The sequence below is a fragment of the Pelodiscus sinensis genome, chromosome 2 (genome assembly GCF_052426305.1).
Source record: "Pelodiscus sinensis isolate ZL-2025 chromosome 2, ASM5242630v1, whole genome shotgun sequence".
In the NCBI taxonomy this organism is placed as follows: Eukaryota; Metazoa; Chordata; order Testudines; family Trionychidae; genus Pelodiscus; species Pelodiscus sinensis.
In genome coordinates this window covers 108,844,346-108,864,074 of record NC_143053.1, presented here as the reverse complement: position 1 = coordinate 108,864,074, position 19,729 = coordinate 108,844,346, and the positions used below count along the sequence as shown (strand labels likewise).

Sequence of the window (19,729 nt, the reverse complement as noted above, 5' to 3'; positions counted from 1 at the left end):
TTTTTTTTGGGGGGCGGGGGGGAGAAATAGTTATTTCCCTTTACATTCTCCTACTCTATATTGTACATAGATACTCACGGCATGCTGGAAATACCAAGGACGTGGGAATATAACGATATGTGTAATAGTGCAATGCTGTAATTATCTTTGAGAATACAGCAGGGCAGGAGGAGAGAAGTCAATTCACTCATTTCTCTTATATAAGTGCAGCTAATTAAAATTAGGGATGTAAAAGTTTAACTGGTTAACCAGTAAGCATTGCCTTATCATCGTGCTTACTGGGTAAACTGTTAACCAGCACAGCCCTCCCACCCGCGCCCATGGCACGCAGTGCAGCAGACCCTGTCCAGCCCAGCTGGGCCCGCCATGCCTAGCATGCTCCAACCCATCTGTGCAGGAACATTATTGCCCCCTCCCAAGCTCCAGCATTCTCTATCCGCGGCGTGGCAGGTAGTTAACCAGTTAAATGTATAGTTGTACCGGTTAACAATTTACATGGAATTTTATATCTCTAATTCAAATGTATAAAAGTTTCTAATGTGTGTCTATTTTCTAGTTAGGCAACCACCAAACAAAAGGCTCAAGAGGTCACAAAAAGCATGTAAGAATGGGGTACTCCAACAGCACATCATATTACTTGCTATAGGCCAGTGCCATCATCCTGGTAAATGTTCATGCCATCCTGGAAATGTAACACGTCTTCCTGTATTTATGAGGAAGCAATTTGACGTTATCTAATGACATTGATCAAGCTTTGAACCTTTGTTGTTTTATGTTATAGCAAATATTTAACATTTTCCGGCCCATAGTGTTTGTCAACACATAGTACTGTAAAAATAAAAAGACTTTGGTCCATTAAAAATTGACTCTCATGCTAGATTAAGCTTAATTGGAGCAGCCATCCCTGTCTGCTTTTGAATGTGGTCTCATTAAAACAGACACACACAAACCAGAACCTGCTTTACGCAACAGGAATCAAAAACATTACTGGCTGCCAACAAATATGACAGACATTGGGAAATCTAAGGTACTCTCAAGCAGGATAGTTTTTAAAGCCCAAAGCACCTTCTGCGGGAGATTCTGTTTCATCACCTTTGACAAAGCATTTCACCTAATCCCTCATGTACTGTATAAAGGTCTTCAGCATAACTGCTAATGCATAAGCCTCACTTATATTGACTCTGATTAGTGATGAAGCATATCAAGTCATTATTAAGGGTGAAAATAATTAACACTTTACCCCCAATTGAGGATTCAGGTGTGTCTAGTTTCAAGCTAATTTCAACATGACTGCACTTCAGGGCATTCTCAAAGAAAATGTACTAATGTACAGTAACCCTTTAGGCACAACATATGCAGCATGCATTCAGAGCCCTGAATCTTACGAAGCCAAGAGTCTCATTTGTGCGACACATAATTCTGTACTTGTAAATTCTAGACTTTGATTCAAGTTAATCAACGATGTTAAGATTCAGGCCTTGAACTATAGTATTGCCAGGTATCCTCTTCCGTTCTATTTTTCTGCAACTGGCACCCAAAACAAAGAAATAAATATGCACTGTCATGTAAGAAACACCTTAAATGACACACATAATAAAAGACTTCATAGAGTTTACCCAGAAACGAGTGCCTTATGGGAGTTGAGATTTGACTGAGTATTGTGACCAGGCGGGTGGATGTATACGTGAGGAGAGTCAGAAGAAACAGAAACTGAGAATACACAGAAAAGAGAGACAGTGGCAAAGCAGAAAAGAGAGCTAGGAAAAAAACCAAACATTTTAGGGTGTGATGTTGGCTAAAGAGGCTTGGGTGGCAAGTTACAAAATTGTTCCTTTTCTACTTGGTTCCTCCTATGTTTGGAGAAGCAGAATTTTGTATATTCCTTATAAATAAATCAAATTGCATCAAAGTACCAGACTCCATCGACTTCTACTTCCAAATAGAATCTCCTCCGAGTCCTAAACTGTGACTGCTTGCTTGCGTCAAAAAGGGGCAATGATACTACAAACCGTTCCACATAATGAAAACACTTGTGCAAAATGTAAACGAGGCAAGAGACAGTGGAGAAGCCTGGATCTCCTCGTGTTTTCCTTAGAAGAAAGAAACAGCAAAAAACTCAGGTGCAGACAGCAAAGCCACTTCCATCTTCCATGGAAAGCTGGTTATGACAAACAGTCTGTACCCTCCTGAAGAAAGGAGGGGACAGGATCTGGCAGACATTGCAGATGCAGCTCTTAACAGCAAAGAGATATTGTGGAAGGATAAGGGGAACACAGAATTTGGTTATTGAAGTGAACACCCCTGATTTTGACGATGTTGATGTCAATTATCCCTTATGTTTTTTGGTGGTAACGGGACATGGAGACTCAGGTTCTCTTTACCCTGGCTAGTAAGATCTCGAGGTTAGTAAGTGTTGAGTAAATGGTGTGGTGACACACACTGATTAATTTATTTGGATATGATACGAAGACCATATGGAATAAGACAGGTTGCAAATAATGAAGCTCTGATGATCTGCACAAAAACATCATATGTAGGGGTGGAGTCCTATGCTACAGACAAGGCTAAAACTGCAGCTTAGAAACTCACTGGCCAATATGCTAGCAATATCTCACACCAGAAATTAAAATGCTCCGTCCTGGATATATTTTGGTGACATTTATTGATTATTTTGTGTTTTATAGTTAACTTCAACAACATTAAATCATTCCATATTAAATAGCTAAGACAAGGCAGCTAGGAAATGCCAAACAATGGCATTAGGGATTAGGAAAACCATTTTCACTATGTCGCTCTAACCATCTTCTTAGTTGTTCGTTTGTATTTCTCCCATAAACAAAAAGAATTGCCGCCTCTAGACAGACGCTGCTGGATAAAAGGGAAGATGCTAACCATTTTCCTAGCATGGACAGTATCAGTTTTCTCACAGATGTGAAGTCTCTGCAGGGCTGAGAATATAATTCACTTCTTAGAATTCTTTAGCAGGCAGCGTCCCCCGCAACCCCCACCCTCTCTTCTCAACTGTACACTGCTGGAAGACAGACAGAATGATTTAGAACCTACCATGCCCATTTGGAACGTGCTTATGTGTTTTTCCTTTCCTGGGGGTTGACTGGCATGAAGATGAAGCATTGTTTGTGGTTGCCTTTGTATCCTCTGTCTCCTCATCCTCTTCTTCATCCTCCTCCTCATCCTGAGAGCTTCCAAAATATACCATGTTGCTGGGCAGAGCTGGAGAACCTGATCATTATGAAGAAAGGCTCATTAATGTCATTCCATTATTCTTTTGCGCTACCAGCATTAATCACAACCTAATTTAGTGTTAAACATAGCAGAAAGAGAGGTCAGACTAATGCATGCCTTCAGTTTCAGTAATGCTATTACAAAAGGGATGTATACAAAGGCCACACTTCCAGACTCTATTACTAAGTTAAACAAAACAAAAAAAATCTTCCTAGAAGCCCTGACTAGCAGTCCTACTTATTCAACAAGACATTTAAGCACATGCCTAAAACTGAACATGTCTTTAAGTGATTTGCTGGACAGTGGTGGTCTTAGGCATGTGCTTAAATGTTTTGCTGAACTGGGGCCAAACAGAGTATGAATAAGCTAACCTACAAACCAGAAACATCTTAAAGTAATAATACTTAGTATTTGTAGTGCTTTCCCGCCACAGATCTCAAAGCACTTTACACAGATGGATTAATGTCGCCATTACAAAAGTAGAACAAAAAATTAGGCACAAAGTTCTAAGTAACTTGCCTAAGTTCACCCAGAAGATCAGTGGTAGAGGGTAGAACAGAATCAAGGTGTCCTGATTCCCTGTCCAGTGCCCAGTCCTCTAGACATGCCCCCTCCCAGATCTCCTTTATGTAATAAGATGTGCCATCTCATCTAACTTGCACACAAAATGACAAGTATTTTTAAATGCACAATTCAGTTAGGGGCATATGAGAAACCAAAAGCTGTGCAGTGAATAATAAGCCAATATTAAAATTTAAAATCCTGGCACATTCCTTTCCTTGTTAATGTGAGTGCATGGGTTTTCCTGTACTTCTCAAGGATACATCATCTCACTCTAGTAAAAGGCAAATATTAGTGACACCTGAAGAACAATCTTCTGTCTCATGCGTTAAAGGTATGAGTATTAGTCAAGAGAGTGTTCTGTTTGATCCCATCAGGGACAGATACCCAAAGACTATTCTAGGAAGGTATACACACTGAGGCTGTAAGGATATAGTCGACCACCTGATAAGCATATGCTTATCGAGTAGTTGAGTCAACTACTTGCTTGCCCTTTACCTTTCTGCTTCTTTGTCGGGGGAGGAGAGAGAGGGAGGAGCAAAAGTCGATGTTCGGGGGGGCCCCTGGGCTCTTACTACATTTAAAAGGCAGAGCCGCAGTGACGTTAGCGTGAGCTGGGACTACTTAGCATCCCCGGGAGCCATCCCCACAGCAGCTCCGCAGTTTAAATGTAGTAGGACCAGGCTGCTGCGCACCCAGCTCCTACTACATTTAAATTGCAGAGCCACGGCAAGCACCCCTTTCTCATCAACTAATCAAGTAGTCAATGGAAATTCCATCCACTACTTAATTAGCTGATTAAATGCCATTTAACATCTTTAATACACAGAACGGTTTATTGATGTTCAAAAAAAATATATCTTCCTGGAAATGGGGCTTGTTAATACACTACTGTCCTATTGCTAATCAAGACTGGGAGGTCTACAGAGCTTCAAAAAGGAGTTTGCCATTTGGTATGAGAGCTTCGCTGCAAACCTTTTTAACTGTAAACTCTTTGGAGCAGCTATTACACTTGTTTAATGTTTCTGGTGCCTTAGTGTTCACTTGCTGTGACTTGCTGTGTGTTGCTACCCCTACAGTTTCTGCACTATAGAAATGATGCATTGTTATAAAGACAAAGGCGACATCTACACTGCACCTCTCTTGCGCAAAACCTATGCAAATGAAGCACAGATTAACATATTGCCATGTTTCATTTGCATAATTAATTAGGGGCCTTTTTGCACAAGAGGCTTTTGCGCAAAAAGGAGCTGTGTAGATGGCTCCTTTTTGTGCAAAACCCCCCTCTTGCGCAAGAGCCGTTCTTCCTCTTTTTCAGGAAGAACGGCTCTTGCACGAGAAGGGGGTTTTGTGCAAAAAGGAGCCCTCGACGCAGCTCCTTTTTGCGCCAAAGCCTGTTGTGCAAAAACAGCCCCTAATCAATTATGCAAATGAAACATGACAATATGCTAATCTGTGCTTCATTTGCATAGGCTTTTGCACAAGAGAGGTGCAGTATAGATGTAGCCTTACAGTTTGAATTAATCCTTGAGTTTAAATGTTTCCTGGTTCAACTGGACATCAGAAAAGTGTTTCTCACCACAAAAATATGCTGGCAGAGGGTAATGAACCTATACATATTATCTGATACCCCTTTGGAATAGTGGCTAGAATATGAACCTCACAGTGAGGGTCACTGTGATTAGCATTTGAACCCTGGTCTCCTCAGAAGTAAAAACAAAATAAAACTAAACAAAAAACAAAACAAAACAATTTTGGGGAGCTGGCTGCTTTGCGATCCTGAAGGCAAGTTGTTTTCTAAGAAGAAACCCTATTTCCCCTCCTGGGCCTTGTCATCTGGGTTAGCTATAGCAGCAAGACACACCTGATTTCAATAGCTCCAGTAGCCCTAAGAAGAGCTGTAGGGGGCCTGCCAACCGTATCCCCCCCAAAAATATTTCTGACAAACTGAAGAAGAACCAGCCTTCTCCCCCAAACAGATAAGGAGCTAAGGGGCAGGGAGTAGCTGCTCACGTGGGGAACAGGTGGAGAACGTGAGGCTCTCAAGTAGGGCACTGAAGACACCTGGGTTCTAACCACATGTAGTAGTCTCTGTCCTCTGCTTCTTCAGCAACCTTTGGGTCTGCTGTGGGAGAGCAACAAGCAGCTACCTCTTTTCCTCTCCCGCACACTCACCCCTAACACAAGAAAAAGAGAGACAGCGAGGGAACCCTCCTGCAGTGTGTAAAGACCTGTAGCCAAGTGAAGAACCTCAGGTCAAAGGCTACTCCATAGGACCATACAGGCAGAAGCAGTTAAATGGGTTCAGTTTCTCACTCCCCCTATACTCCCATCATTCCCCCTATACTCCCATCTCCTCTCCACTTCATCACTATTACATACGCAGCTTTGCATCTATTCCGGCAGGCATGGCAATTATCTGCTAGACTAGAGACCACGTAGGTGAGGCCACGTCTTCCTTAAGGCTGAGGCTGCCATTAGAAGCAAGAGCTAAAGCTCTACCTAGTGGCAGCCAGTGCTGTCCCCTGATACCATCAGCACGGTGTAGATAGGACCAGCAACACGCAACACAGGATGGTGCTTTTCTTTGCTAAATTATAATATGTTATACACACACACCCAAACACCTACATTGGTCTATTACAAACGCTGACCATCGCATTTCTACAGAATGAGGATCAACAAGAACAGGATTTCAGATGTGCCTCAAGGCATGAAAATGGAACCAGCTAACAAAAAAGGAACAGGGCATTTTTCTGCAGGAGAGAAACTTGTGTCACGCCATACGCAATCATTGAGGAAGGGAAGAACTGCTTAGGAGTAGGGTGAGCTGACATCACATATGAAAAACCAGGATAGGTGGTATGTAAGACAACCTCCCAAATATATCACAGCTGTTCCTATAAAATCGGGGCATCTCTTCACCCAAGCTGGGTGGAAAATAAATTATTCTTTTTGGACTGGCCCATCTCTTCTGCAGTAACTGTCTCAAGCAAGCAATTAGGGATATAAAATCCCGTTTAATCAATTAACCAGTTAAATGTTACAGCACAGGCTGCTCCAGCCATGCTGGGTCGAGCCTGCTGCAGACAGGGGTGACTCAAGTTAGGCCAGGTCACAGTGCATCATACTTGCCTGGGCTGGAGTGTACCAAGCTGTGGCACAGCAGGCCAAACCAAGCTGAGACAGACAGACACACACTTTAGCTCAGAGCATGTTATAGTACAGTATAAATTTGCTCAAAAAAGAATGGAGGGGCTAACCCAGTGGAAGGCACAGCAACAGCCAGCCACCTTTCTTGGCCGCATTCATCCCAGAAACATGCCATCTCTCGTCGGAATACTTTTTAAATTATTTTCAGTTGCAAACTATGAACAATAAGGGTTAAACCACATTCCTCTGACAGCTGGAACTGGTGGGGGAGTATATTTCCAGTTCAGGGAAATTAGACTAGCAGCTTCCAAATCATGCGGTAGAATTGCACTAATTCTCACTTCACTAATCTAACGAGTCAGGAGTATAATGCATCACAGAAAATCTAGTGCCCCCTCCACCTTTTACCAGAGATTTATTAAGGTGCCTTTCAAAAAAAGGAGGAAGACCTTATGCACTTTTAAATATACATAGAGAAGGCTGATTGGGATTTTTATTTTTAAATTTAGGAAGGGTTGGGTTTTTTCCCTGCTTTCTGTTTACATTAAACCTTCAAGTTCTGTATAGCCTAGAAAACATGGACTCTACTACATCTAAGGTTGTCCTGGTTTGACTGAAGGTGTGATTTTAAATCAGTTTACTTAAACAGATACAAATGGCTGTTCCACCACCCTTATTCAAATTTAAATTAGGTTTACTTTATTTGGGTGTATTAGGAATCAGCTTAAATTGCATTGAGATAAACCACTTTTATAACGAAATAATGCCCACACCAAAGTTTGCACTAATTTAAGGAAAACAGTTTATCTATGTGCAAGATTGTACACAGATAAGAAGTAGCATTTTGTGAGCATTTTTGACCACCACTGTGCTCTAAGGTGACTTTTTTACAGTGACTCTTTCTTGACAGGGAACAGATAATTGAGAATCCATCTCTTCTGGTTCTTTTATTAAATATCAGCTAAGCATATTTTCAGGTAACCTCCCATCAACATCTGTGGTTTCACAATTAAATTTGTCTTTCTTGTGTTTTCCTCTTCTCTGATATTGTGAAAAAGATCTACCAAACGAAACTGACTACACACAAAATGCTGCCTAATGCATAAAGCTAAATGTTATTTAATCTTCTTCAGTTAGTCATCTTAAGTGTTATTTGTATAATAATAGGAATAAAGTTAGATTGAGGTGAGTTGTTAAATTGATGGATTTCCTTTAATAATCATCTCAGAAAAAAATGTGAGTTTTTCATGTGCAAAACTTAGACTTGCATATAATGCAGTATACGGGTGATGTAGGGGGTTTTCAACTCAGGCAACTACCGCCTACACTACTTGAATACACCAACGCTGCAAGCTCAGAAGAAAGTGACTGATACAATAAAATAAAATGATTCTCTTTTTGGCAAGTTTAGTGGACAATGTGAGGATTAATATTTTTGATCTGCCAAAGGTTTAGTTCATCACCTTCCTTTCCGCCTCTCCCCCCCCCCCCAAAAAAAATGAGAGACTGTTTCTTCTGAAATTATAAGCATTTTTCATCTCAAATTAGACAAGACCATTAACAAAGTGAACCCCCATGAATTTGGGTCAGAACTATGGAGTCAGGAGTATGGAAAGAGTCTGTGTTTTGCCAAAAGCAGTATTTTGTTACTGTTCAGAATTAGTTGGCAGTGTTTCTGCAATGTTTACTGAAGTGGAAACCAAATGTTTTCATCTGGACAGAAATCAAATTGTGGTATGTTATAACCACAACAGAAATCATTTCAATCCAACAACTTTCTCTCTAATTCGGGCTGCGGTTTCTATAAAATTGGATTCTTCTTCCTGAATTATTTACACAGACTCCCCCTTAACCCCTTCTCTTATTTCTTCAAACAATTAAACATAGCCCAGCTGTGCTTTTGAAAAACACTAAAACAATTTAAGCTGTCACAGTGATTTAAGAATGAGGGAGGTCAAGGTATGTGCGCCTTAAGTCTTACTCAATAAATATGTGGCACGCCAAATACTTCACTACTAGCCTTTTGTGGAGCCTTTGGTTTTTCCCTGCCTTTGACATAAAGCCCCCTTTTGGGGCTGCATACAGGTGGAAAATCTTGCCTTCTAAATAGGAATGACATGCCTGCACCTCTGTGCTAAAAATACAGGGCCCAATTCTCATTTACAATAAGGCCCCTTTATTCTGCTCTGGCAGGCACTGTAAATGATCCTTGAAAAGGGAGTAAACTTAATTTATACCCCTATTTCATGGCCCCTTTACACTGTGAGAGTGGCATAATGGAACCTTATTGAGAATCAGATAGGTAAGATCTAATGGAGAGAGCAACTATATTTCATTTATTTAACTCCACATGGCGGAATAATCATATGGGACAGAGTTCTCTGGTGCTTGAATAACTTGGAGAAGTGTATATCCAAAGTACGCAAGCAAAGCAAGGAGCACACATACACACTGCCCTTCAAATCATACTCCTTCCATCATCATCGGACCATGAACTGCCTGGTGCTACAGCTATGACATACAGCCCAATTTCTTCTTTTTTCCTTTTAAAGCAGCTTGTGAAAGCAGCAGAGCATGGGACAATTGTTTATCCTTTGGGGGAAGGAGAAGGGAAAGCTGGCGATCAATGGGAGTTTTCAGAACAAAAATAATTTTCATCTTTCTGGTAGATGAGAGACACACAGACACAGGGTAGGCAATAAGATACTGACTGGATGGTAAAAACAAATAGGGGGACTTATTATATAAGATTTTGTGTCTGAGGCTTTCAAAGCAATTGGAGCAATTCTGCTCCAGTGTTGAGCAATCTCATGCACACATTCACAACTTAACACTCCTACCATGATCAGTTCACGATGAACAAGATTTGGATTTCAGTTACAATACCACAAAGATTGTTCTCCTTCAGACTTACACAAATATTAACAGACTCCTTTTATACAGGAGGCATCTTTGTTCTGTCACCAGCCTCTCTCACGGCAAAGGTGCATAGCAGCTGCTTGTGCCTGGTTCAAAATCATGCACCGTTGCCAACATTTTCCCCTCCAAGGTACAATTCAACAATGTTGGGATTCTGATGATTTACTGGATCCTCTGTTACCAGAAGGGATACTCTCTCATGAACAGGAGGTTATTTATTTAACTAGTGACTCCAGAACAGCCAGTGGTACAGGTGACCTATCAGTGAAACAAACTAAGCTTGTGTCTTCTTTTGCTTTGTTATAATGTAGGAAGGATTTTTTTTTAAGCTTTTCAGGTTGTCTGCCCAGGTTCTCTCCACACTTGCTTTTTCCCAACCCCTAAAATGTTCCCGTCATTGTTGCCATTGTTTCAGCTCCACCCTGGCAGAGTGGGAATGCAAGCGTATACAAGGACCTGGCATATGTTTGCTCTAATTTGTGGGGAAACGGCTGCTGAGTGCCAGAACCTCCCCGGACTCCTCGTCCATGCCTTCCCCCGAGGCTCCATCCCTTCCTCTACCTCTTTCCCTCAAGATCCTGACCCTCACGCCTTCCTCCCCACCCCCACTGTCACTTGCCAGCATCTCCACCCCCTTTCTCTGCCAGCCAATCAGGGCTCTAGAGGTGGTGTGGTGACTGGGCAGTTTGTTGGAGAGAGCGCTGTCCTCAGGGGGTAACTGGGACGGGGCTTGGAAGGGAAAGCCATGCCTCAAAGGGGTTGTGGTGAGTGGGGCAGAGAGAGGCAAGACAGAGTCACATTCAAGGGTGGGGCAGAAGGTTGAGTGGGGCAGGGAGAGCGGTGCTCGAAGCAGGACAGTGGAACCACTAAGACCTCTCTGCTGGAGCCGTTACTGAGTGCTCCACTCCTCTTCCATACTGCAGCTGCAGCTCTTTTCTCCCACAGTGGCAAAGGCTGGTTACTGCAGGCAACCGGATACCACCAGTGTCTCTTTTTGCCCAGTTGAATGTCGGACACCTGGCAACCCTCAGCTGACAGCACTATAATCATGGGTTGTCTTATACATAGGCCTTGACTATATAACTTAGGGTATGTCTACACTACCCCGCTAGTTCGAACTAGCGGGGGTAATGTAGTCATCCGCACTTGCAAATGAAGCCCGGGATTTGAATTTCCCGGGCTTCATTTGCATGAAGCCTGCCGGCGCCATTTTTAAATGCCGCTAGTTCGAACCCCGTGCCGCGCGGCTACACGCGGCACGGAGTAGCTAGTTCGGATTAGGTTTCTAATCCAAACTAGCTGTACGCCTTGTGGAATGAGCTGTACAGCTAGTTCGGATTAGGAAGCCTGATCTGAACTAGCTACTCCGTGCCGCGTGTAGCCGCGCGGCACGGGGTTCGAACTAGCCGGCATTTAAAAATGGCGCCAGCCGGCTTCATGCAAATGAAGCCTGGGAAATTCAAATCCCGGGCTTCATTTGCAAGTGCGGATGACTACATTACCCCCACTAGTTCGAACTAGCAGGGTAGTATAGACATACCCAAAGGGAGTAGGGAGGAGCACATGCTCTATTTTCAATAAAATCATGTGTTCGTTACCTTAAAAATATGAGTGTCCTCAAAACTCAGGGAGTACAATCTCAAACAAGGACTTATCGTACAGACAGCAACATGCATGGACATATTGTAACCCATGCCACACTTGCCACAGTTAAGCAGCAAGAACTTTGCTGGTATAATGTACCATAACTTTTCTCATTTCTATTTACTGTTCTCCGTCTCTGAAAAATAGCATCAAATTTTCTCCTAGTGCTTCCCTTCCACAGCATGGAGATAAAATGCTGTCATCTCCTGGTATACACCAGCACTGCCACTCTTCAGAGATGAAACAACTCACCCTATAGTCAGCCAGCTCTTCCACTTGTTCCCCATTCATATCTTATCTTGTCTTTGCTCTCCTTTCTTGTACTTTCTCCCCTTTATTTCCTGCACTCTCTTCTACAACTTCCCCTTGCCTTCCCAAAGTATTTCCTCTCTGTTCTACAAACTATTACTAGCTACTCATCACAGAATCCATGCAGGTGCATTAGCCCCTGTCCCCATTTTAAAAACAGGGATACGAAGGCAGAAGGAGTAAGTGACTTGATCATACCAAAGCAACAGAGGGAACAAGTCTAAGAACTCGGATTAGTTTAGAATTAAAACTCATTCTTGTGCTTATTCACCAGGCCATATTTTTATGTGACTAAACTATTTCCCTTTGGGGTCAGAGGCTCCTTTTTGCTGCTCAGCAGAAAAGCTATTTCCAGCATCAAGATGGCAGAAGGAGTAAATCTGTATTAGCCCTAGCACCATTAATAGCAGCACACATGGCACTGCTGTATTTTCTAACATTTTCACACTGACAATAGACATCAAACCCTAGAGCCCGGTTTGCATTTTCAGGTCTGTCATCGCATGATGGGAGCGACATTTTTGTTTCTTTCAAGTGAAAGTAAAAAATAGTCATAAAACTTCTAGAATTACAAAAAAAAAAAAAAAAATTCCAAGGGCTCTCAGATATGGGCTTCCCAAGGTCGAAACCACAGTGATATCAATGCCACTATAAAGTAGTGAAATATTATCCCCATTTTACAAATAGGTACTGAAAGCCTAATTGGTGGGCCTAGAGTCTCACAGGGAATCAATGGTACAGACAGGAGAAGAGCTAGAAGACCAGCCCCCTATTGTTAATAGAATGAAGTCAATTTCATCCTGCTGCAGCAATATAGTAACAGCCATAGAAACAGGCACTGGAGGGCAGAATGGGGAGTAGTGCATGGGAGAATCTTGACTCCTCTGCAGTACTCGGGAGGCTATAAAGTAGAAGAAAAAAAAATAGAAAAGTGCTTTCTTCCTTCTAGCTCTATTACCAGTTTATCAAACATCTACTAGTCAGAGGTTGGTATGGAAGACAGAGGTCTGTAAACCAGATTCAAGGGCAGCATCCTAGCAGAAGATCCATCACCTGCAGAAGGAGGAAGGCCAGTAGATTTTCATCATTCATACCTCACTTTTATAGTTTCCACCATTATCCTGTATATGTTCTTCTGGCTTATGCGTGCTTTGTACATTTTTACACTTCTACCATTACAGCATAAATCAATTCTTTATTCGTTACTTCCTGTCTTAAACCTCTGTTAACAGTGTATAGCACTGTATTTCACCGGTGGATGAAGTGATCGCATATATACGACATACATTTATTTTTTATACTACATAAGGATTTCCTGGGATGAAAGGTTGTCACATACAAGTTTAAAATCACTAATGGAATAGTTCAAGCAATTTAAATCTGTTCACTTCAAAGCTTACACAAAGGATACAGGATTAATTCTTACTATTTCTTGTCATGCCAAATGCCCAATTTCAAATGTCCTAACCATTTTGTACTGCAAACCAGCTATGAAAATCGCTTTCCAGTTTTTTAAAACCACTTCAAGTCTTCATGTTGCAATTCCTTGTATTTTAGAATTAAACTAATCAAGAATATGAAGCAATTAAAAAACTTCTTTTCCCAAAGTGTCACCATTTTAATGCCCTTCTTTCATAACTATATTGGTAAACCTGTCATTTGATTGGAATGATCTTATTTTGGCTTTCTTTAACCTGTCTCTATAGTTCTTATGTAGTCACTCAAAGGCTGAACTTGGAAGTGACAGAGGAAGAGAAGGACCTGGGAGCACTAGTTGATCATAGTAGGGCTCTGAATCACCAATGTGATGCAGCTGTGGAAAAAAAGGCTAACGTGGTCATAGAATGCATCAGGCGAGGTATTTCCAAGAGAAACAACTACTGCCATTATACAGTAAAACTCCAATGGTCCGGCATCTGATGGTTCGGCACTCCTGATGGTCCTGCACCACCAGGAACCCGGAAGTGCTCCAGGCAGCTGGACCATTGGAGCTGCTCTGCCCCCAGCTTCCCCGATTCAGCCGCTGCTAAAACTGACCAGTGGCAGAATCGGGGAAGCCAGGGCAGAGCAGCTGGGGCGCTGCTGGGTTGGTCCCATAGCGCTGCCCCTCGGGGCTGCAGGACTAACCCGGCAACACTCCTGCTGTCCCCGATTCAGCCGCTGCTGAAACTGACCAGCGGCTGACTCCAGGAAGCCCAAGGCAGAGCTGCTCTGCCCCAGGCTTCCTGGAGTCAGCCGCTGATCAGTTTCAGCAGCAGCTGACTTGGGGACACCTGGGGCAGAGAAGCTGGTGGGCTGCCGGGTTGGTCTAGTAGCGCCGAGGAGCAGCGCTGCGGGACCAACCCGGCAGCACCCCAGCTGCTCTGCCCCACGCGCCCCCAAGAGCAGCTACCAGACCAACCCAGCAGCACTCCAGCTGCTCTGCTGCAGGCGTCCCTGATTCAGCCGCTGCTGAAACTGACCAGCAGCGGCTGAATCAGGGGCGCCTGGGGCAGAGCCGGACTATCGGAAGGGGGGGCTACGAGGGGTCTGGGGTGGCATCCCCCTCCCACCCAGACCCCTCATAGCCCCCCCTTCTGATAGTCCGGCAAATCTGATAATCCGGCACCCCCTGGGTCCCAAAGGTGCCGGATTATCGGAAGTTTACTGTACAATGGTGTGACCTTATCTGGAATACTGTGTGCAATTCTGGTCTCTCACGTTTAAGAAATTAAATTCTAACTGGAACAGGTGCACAGAAAGGCTTCTAGAATGATCCAAGTAATGGAAAACCTACCTTATTTGTTATTAGACGAGACTCAAGACCTCTGCTTGTTTAACCTAGCCAAAAGAAGACTATAAAGTGATAGGATTGCTCTCTATAAATACATCAGAGATCCAAATACCAGGGAAGCGGAGGAGTTATTTAAGTTAATCTCCAATGTGCATACAAGAACCAATGGCTGTAAACTGACTGGCAACAAGTTTAGGTTCAAAATCAGAGACTGAAGGTGAGGTTGGGGAGGAGGCAGGAGCGACTCAAGCTGAATCTTTAAATGATGTCCCACCCCACTATCAGCAGGTGCAGGTCATCTCTGAAGAACTGGATCACTGCAAAGGTGCCAAAATTTGGACACATAGGCACATTTGCTGTAGTGACAGTGGACACTACTGAAACAACGAGGAGTCCTGTAGCACTGTAAAAACTAACAGATTTATTTGGACATAAGCTTTTGTGAGTAAAAACACTTAGCCAGATGCATGAAGGGGAAATCACAGAGGTAGAGGTGCTGTTTGCACACATTTTTGCAACACTGCTACACCATAAAATTGGTGAAATTGTTAAATCACCTGGAAGAGTTTTGTGTTACGAGAAGGCAAAAGTTAGCACCGCCTGAAAGCTGAGGCCTTAATTATTGAGATGCTTCTATTGAGGAATCCTTAAGGAAAAAAAAGTCAACAGAACATTGTTCCCAGACTTCCAGCTTATTTTGACATTGGACCCTGGGAAAGTTTTCTAATGTTGGCTACTAATCATAGACTTTGCTGCAATTACACTCCCTGAAGAACTCATCTCATCTAAAGGATGGAGGAAGAGTGGAGAGAAAACCATCTCTCTAACTTTTATTGCTTCACTTGTAACATTTTTAACCTGTAAATAATTGTAGGGAGAGGTAAAGAAAACTTAAACAGCAGCTATTAAGAATAATGTGAGCTCACTCACAGAAAATACAGTAAAAGTACAGGCCATTGTACTACAGCATGAAGATGACACATTCCTCTCTACATGCACTTCTGAAAGATACTAATTATGCCTCTAGAAAAGGACACAAGGGCTCCTTCAAAGAATCTATTTAAAGATAAGAGCACTGCAGGCAAACATTTCAGATGTATCTGCATTCCTTCTCATGTTGGAAATTGTGGGGCATGATTTAAAAACCAAAAATAAGTGAATGGGAATTCTGCCAACCCTGGTCAATCCTGTATTCTAAATACCTTGAAAACACACACTTGTTTAGAGGGCTTTTTTTTTTTCATCTTAGCTAGATTTAAAAAAATGTAAAATGTCCATTAATACTCATTTTCAAGTGAAAAGTTTGGAAAAAAAGAAATGAATACTAGTTTCAAAAATATCCCTCACAACTGGTCATAACAAAAGGAAGTAGGAATAGGTAAATTCTTAGAATATGGTTAAAAAGAACAGTAAAGATGTGACAGGATTATGATGATCAATAGATGGCTTAGGCAGTGGTGCTATAAGGAGGGCTTTGGGATGTATGGTCACTGGGAGGCATTTATGGACAGAGGACTGTTCTCTAGAGATGGACTTCACCTAAGTAGGGAGGGAAATAGACTTCTAGGATGGAGGCTGGCTCAACTTATTAAGAGAGCTTTAAACTAGGAATTTGGGGGAGATGATTGGGAGATGCCAAGGTAATCTCTACGCCAGATTTTAACACTGAGAGGGAGGAAAACGAAGTAAGAAAGGGTATAGCTGGGGATAGGAGAATGAACATGAGGAAGGGTGGGGTGGATACTAGTCTAATAGGTCATATTGGAGGTATAACGTCTGTGCCAAATTGGGTAAAGAATGTGAATGAGGCCAAACAGCAAAAATTAAGATGTTTGTACACCCATGCAAGGAGCCTAGGTAACAAAAAGGAGGAACTAGAGCTATTGGTCCAGGAAGTGAAGCCAGATATTATAGGAATAACAGAAACATGGCGGAATACTAGGCATGACTGGAGTACAGGTATTGAAGGGTATGTGTTGTTTAGGAAAGACAGAAATAAGGGTAAAGGTGGTGGAGTCGCATTGTATATCAAAGATGAGGTAGATTGTAAAGAAATAAAAAGTGATGGAATGGAAAAGACAGAGTCCGTTTGGGCAAAAATCACATTGGGGAAGAAAACTATCAGATCCTCCCCTGGGATACTGCTTGGGGTGTGTTATAGACCACCAGGATCCAATTTGGATATGGATAGAGACCTCTTTAATGTTTTTAATGAAGTAAATACTCATGGAAACTGTGTAATCATGAAAGATTTCAACTTTCCAGATATAGACTGGAGAACAAGTGCTAGTAATAGTAAAAGGGCTCAGATTTTCCTAGATGTGATAGCTGATGAATTCCTTCATCAAGTAGTTGCTGAACCAACAAGGGGGGATGCTATTTTAGATTTGGTTTTGGTGAGTAGCGAGGACCTCATAGATGAAATGGTTGTAGGAGACAACCTTGGCTCGAGTGATCATGAGCTAATTGAGTTTAAATTAAATGGAAGGATAAACAAAAATAAATCTGAGACTAGGGTTTTTGATTTCAAAAGGGCTAAGTTTAGTAAATTAAGGAAATTTGTTAGGGAAGTTGATTGGACTAAAGAAATTATGGATCTTAAAGTGGAGGAGGCCTGGAATTATTTTAAGTTAAAGTTGCAGAAGCTGTCAGAAGCCTGTATCCCTAGAAAAGGGAAAAAATTTATAGGCAGGTGTGTTAGACCAAGCTGGATGAGCAAGCATCTTAGAGAGGTGATTAAGAAAAAGCAGAAAGCATATAAGGAGTGGAAAATGGGAGGGATCAGTAAAGAAAGCTACCTTATTGAGGTTAGAGCATGTAGGGATAAAGTGAGAAAGGCTAAAAGTCAGGTTGAGTTGGACCTTGCAAAGGGAATTAAAACCAATAGCAAAAGGTTTTATAGCCATATAAATAGGAAAAAAACAAAAAAAGAAGAAGTAGGACCACTAATTACTAAGGATGGAGTGGAGGTTAAGGATAATCTAGGAATGGCCCAATATTTGAACAAATACTTTGCTTCAGTCTTTAATGAGGCTAATGAAGAGCTTAGGGATAATGGTAAGTTAACAAATGGGACTGAGGATAAGGAGGTAGATATTACCATATCCGAGGTGAAAGCCAAACTTGAACAGCTTAATGGGAGTAAATCGGGGGGCCCAGATGATCTTCATCCAAGAATATTAAAGGAACTGGCACATGAACTTGCAAGTCCATTAGCAAACATTTTTAATAAATCTCTGAACTCAGGGGTTGTACCATCTGCCTGGAGAATTGCTAATATAGTTCCGATTTTTAAGAAAGGGAAAAAAAGCGACCCGGGTAACTATAGGCCTGTTAGTTTGACATCTGTAGTATGTAAGATCCTGGAAAAAATTTTGAAGGAGAAAGTAGTTAGAGACATTGAGGCTAATGGCAATTGGGACAAATTACAACATGGTTTTACAAAAGGTAGATCGTGCCAAACCAATCTGATCTCCTTTTTTGAGAAAGTAACAGATTTTTTAGATAAAGGAAATGCAGTGGATCTAATCTACCTCGACTTTAGTAAGGCATTTGATACAGTACCACATGGGGAATTATTGGTCAAATTGGAAAAGATAGGGATTAATATGAAAGTTGAGAGGTGGATAAGCAACTGGTTAAAGGGGAGACTACAGCGGGTCATACTGAAAGGTGAACTGTCAGGTTGGAGGAAGGTTACTAGCGGAGTTCCTCAGGGATCAGTTTTGGGGCCAATTTTATTTAATCTTTTTATTGCTGATCTTGGCACCAAAAGTGGAAGTGTCCTAATAAAATTTGCAGATGACACAAAGTTGGGAGCTATTGCCAATTCAGAAAAGGATCGGGTTATCATACAGGAAGATCTGGATGATCTTGTAAATTGGAGTGATAGCAATAGGATGAAATTTAATAGTGAGAAGTGTAAGGTTATGCATTTAGGGATTAATAACAAGCATTTTAGTTATAAGCTAGGGACACATCAGTTGGAAGTAACGGAGGAGGAGAAGGACCTCGGAGTCCTGGTTGATTATAGAATGACTATGAGCCGCCATTGTGATATGGCCGTGAAAAAGGCTAATACGATCTTGGGATGTATTAGGCGAGGTATTTCCAGTAGGGATAAGGAGGTGTTAGTGCCATTATACAAGGCATTGGTGAGACCCCATTTGGAATACTGTGTGCAGTTCTGGTCTCCCATGTTTAAGAAGGATGAATTCAAACTGGAACAGGTACAAAGAAGGGCCACTAGGATGATCCGAGGAATGGAAAACCTGTCTTATGAAAGGAGACTCAAGGAGCTTGGCTTGTTTACTTTAACCAAAAGAAGGCTGAGGGGGGACATGATTGCACTTTTTAAATATATTAGAGGGATAAATACCAGGGAGGGAGAGGAATTATTTAAGTTTAATACCAATGTGGACACAAGAACAAATGGATATAAGCTGGCTAGTAGGAAGTTTAGACTTGAGATTAGATGAAGGTTTCTAACCATTAGAGGAGTGAAGTTCTGGAACGGCCTTCCAAGGGAAGTAGTGGGGGCAAAAGATCGATCTGGTTTCAAGATTAAACTAGATGGGTTTATGAAGGGGATGGTTTGATGAGGTAACAGGATCTTGGTATCTAGTTGACCATTCATTATCAGTGGGAAATAGGTCAATGGAGGGATGATAGGAGTTACTATAGAGAACTTTCTGGGTGTCTGGCTGGTGAGTCTTGCCCACATGCTCAGGGTTCAGCTGATCGCCATATTTGGGGTCGGGAAGGAATTTTCCTCCAGGGTAGATTGGCAGAGGCCCTGGAGGTTTTTCGCCTTCCTCTGTAGCATGGGGTACAGATCACAGCTAGAGGATCTCTGCATCTTGGGGTCTTCAAAGTATTTGAAGGCTTCAATATCTGAGATATAGGTGAGAGGATTATTCTAGGAAGGGTGGGTGAGATTTTGTGGCCTGCACTGTGCAGAGGGTCAGACTAGATGATCATAATGGTCCCTTCTGACCTTGGAGTCTATGAGTCTATAAACTTTCAGAGAAATAAGGAATAACTACAAAGGGATTTCAAAGCATGGGCTGCTTCTCCCTTTGTGGAGTCCCACTGTCTTCCACCAATGGCCTGTATCTAATATTCCAT

General features: G+C 42.1%; 1 protein-coding gene across 1 annotated transcript in view; it reads right to left on the bottom strand.

Annotated features, from left to right (window-relative positions):
* The window catches only part of JARID2 (jumonji and AT-rich interaction domain containing 2), a 295,175-nt gene that overhangs the window by 54,352 nt on the left and 221,094 nt on the right, over positions 1-19,729 (bottom strand). The window contains exon 5 of the mRNA XM_075921199.2: positions 3,064-3,240. Coding sequence (XP_075777314.1) covers positions 3,064-3,240 — 177 coding nt within the window. The remainder of the gene's footprint in view (positions 1-3,063; positions 3,241-19,729) is intronic.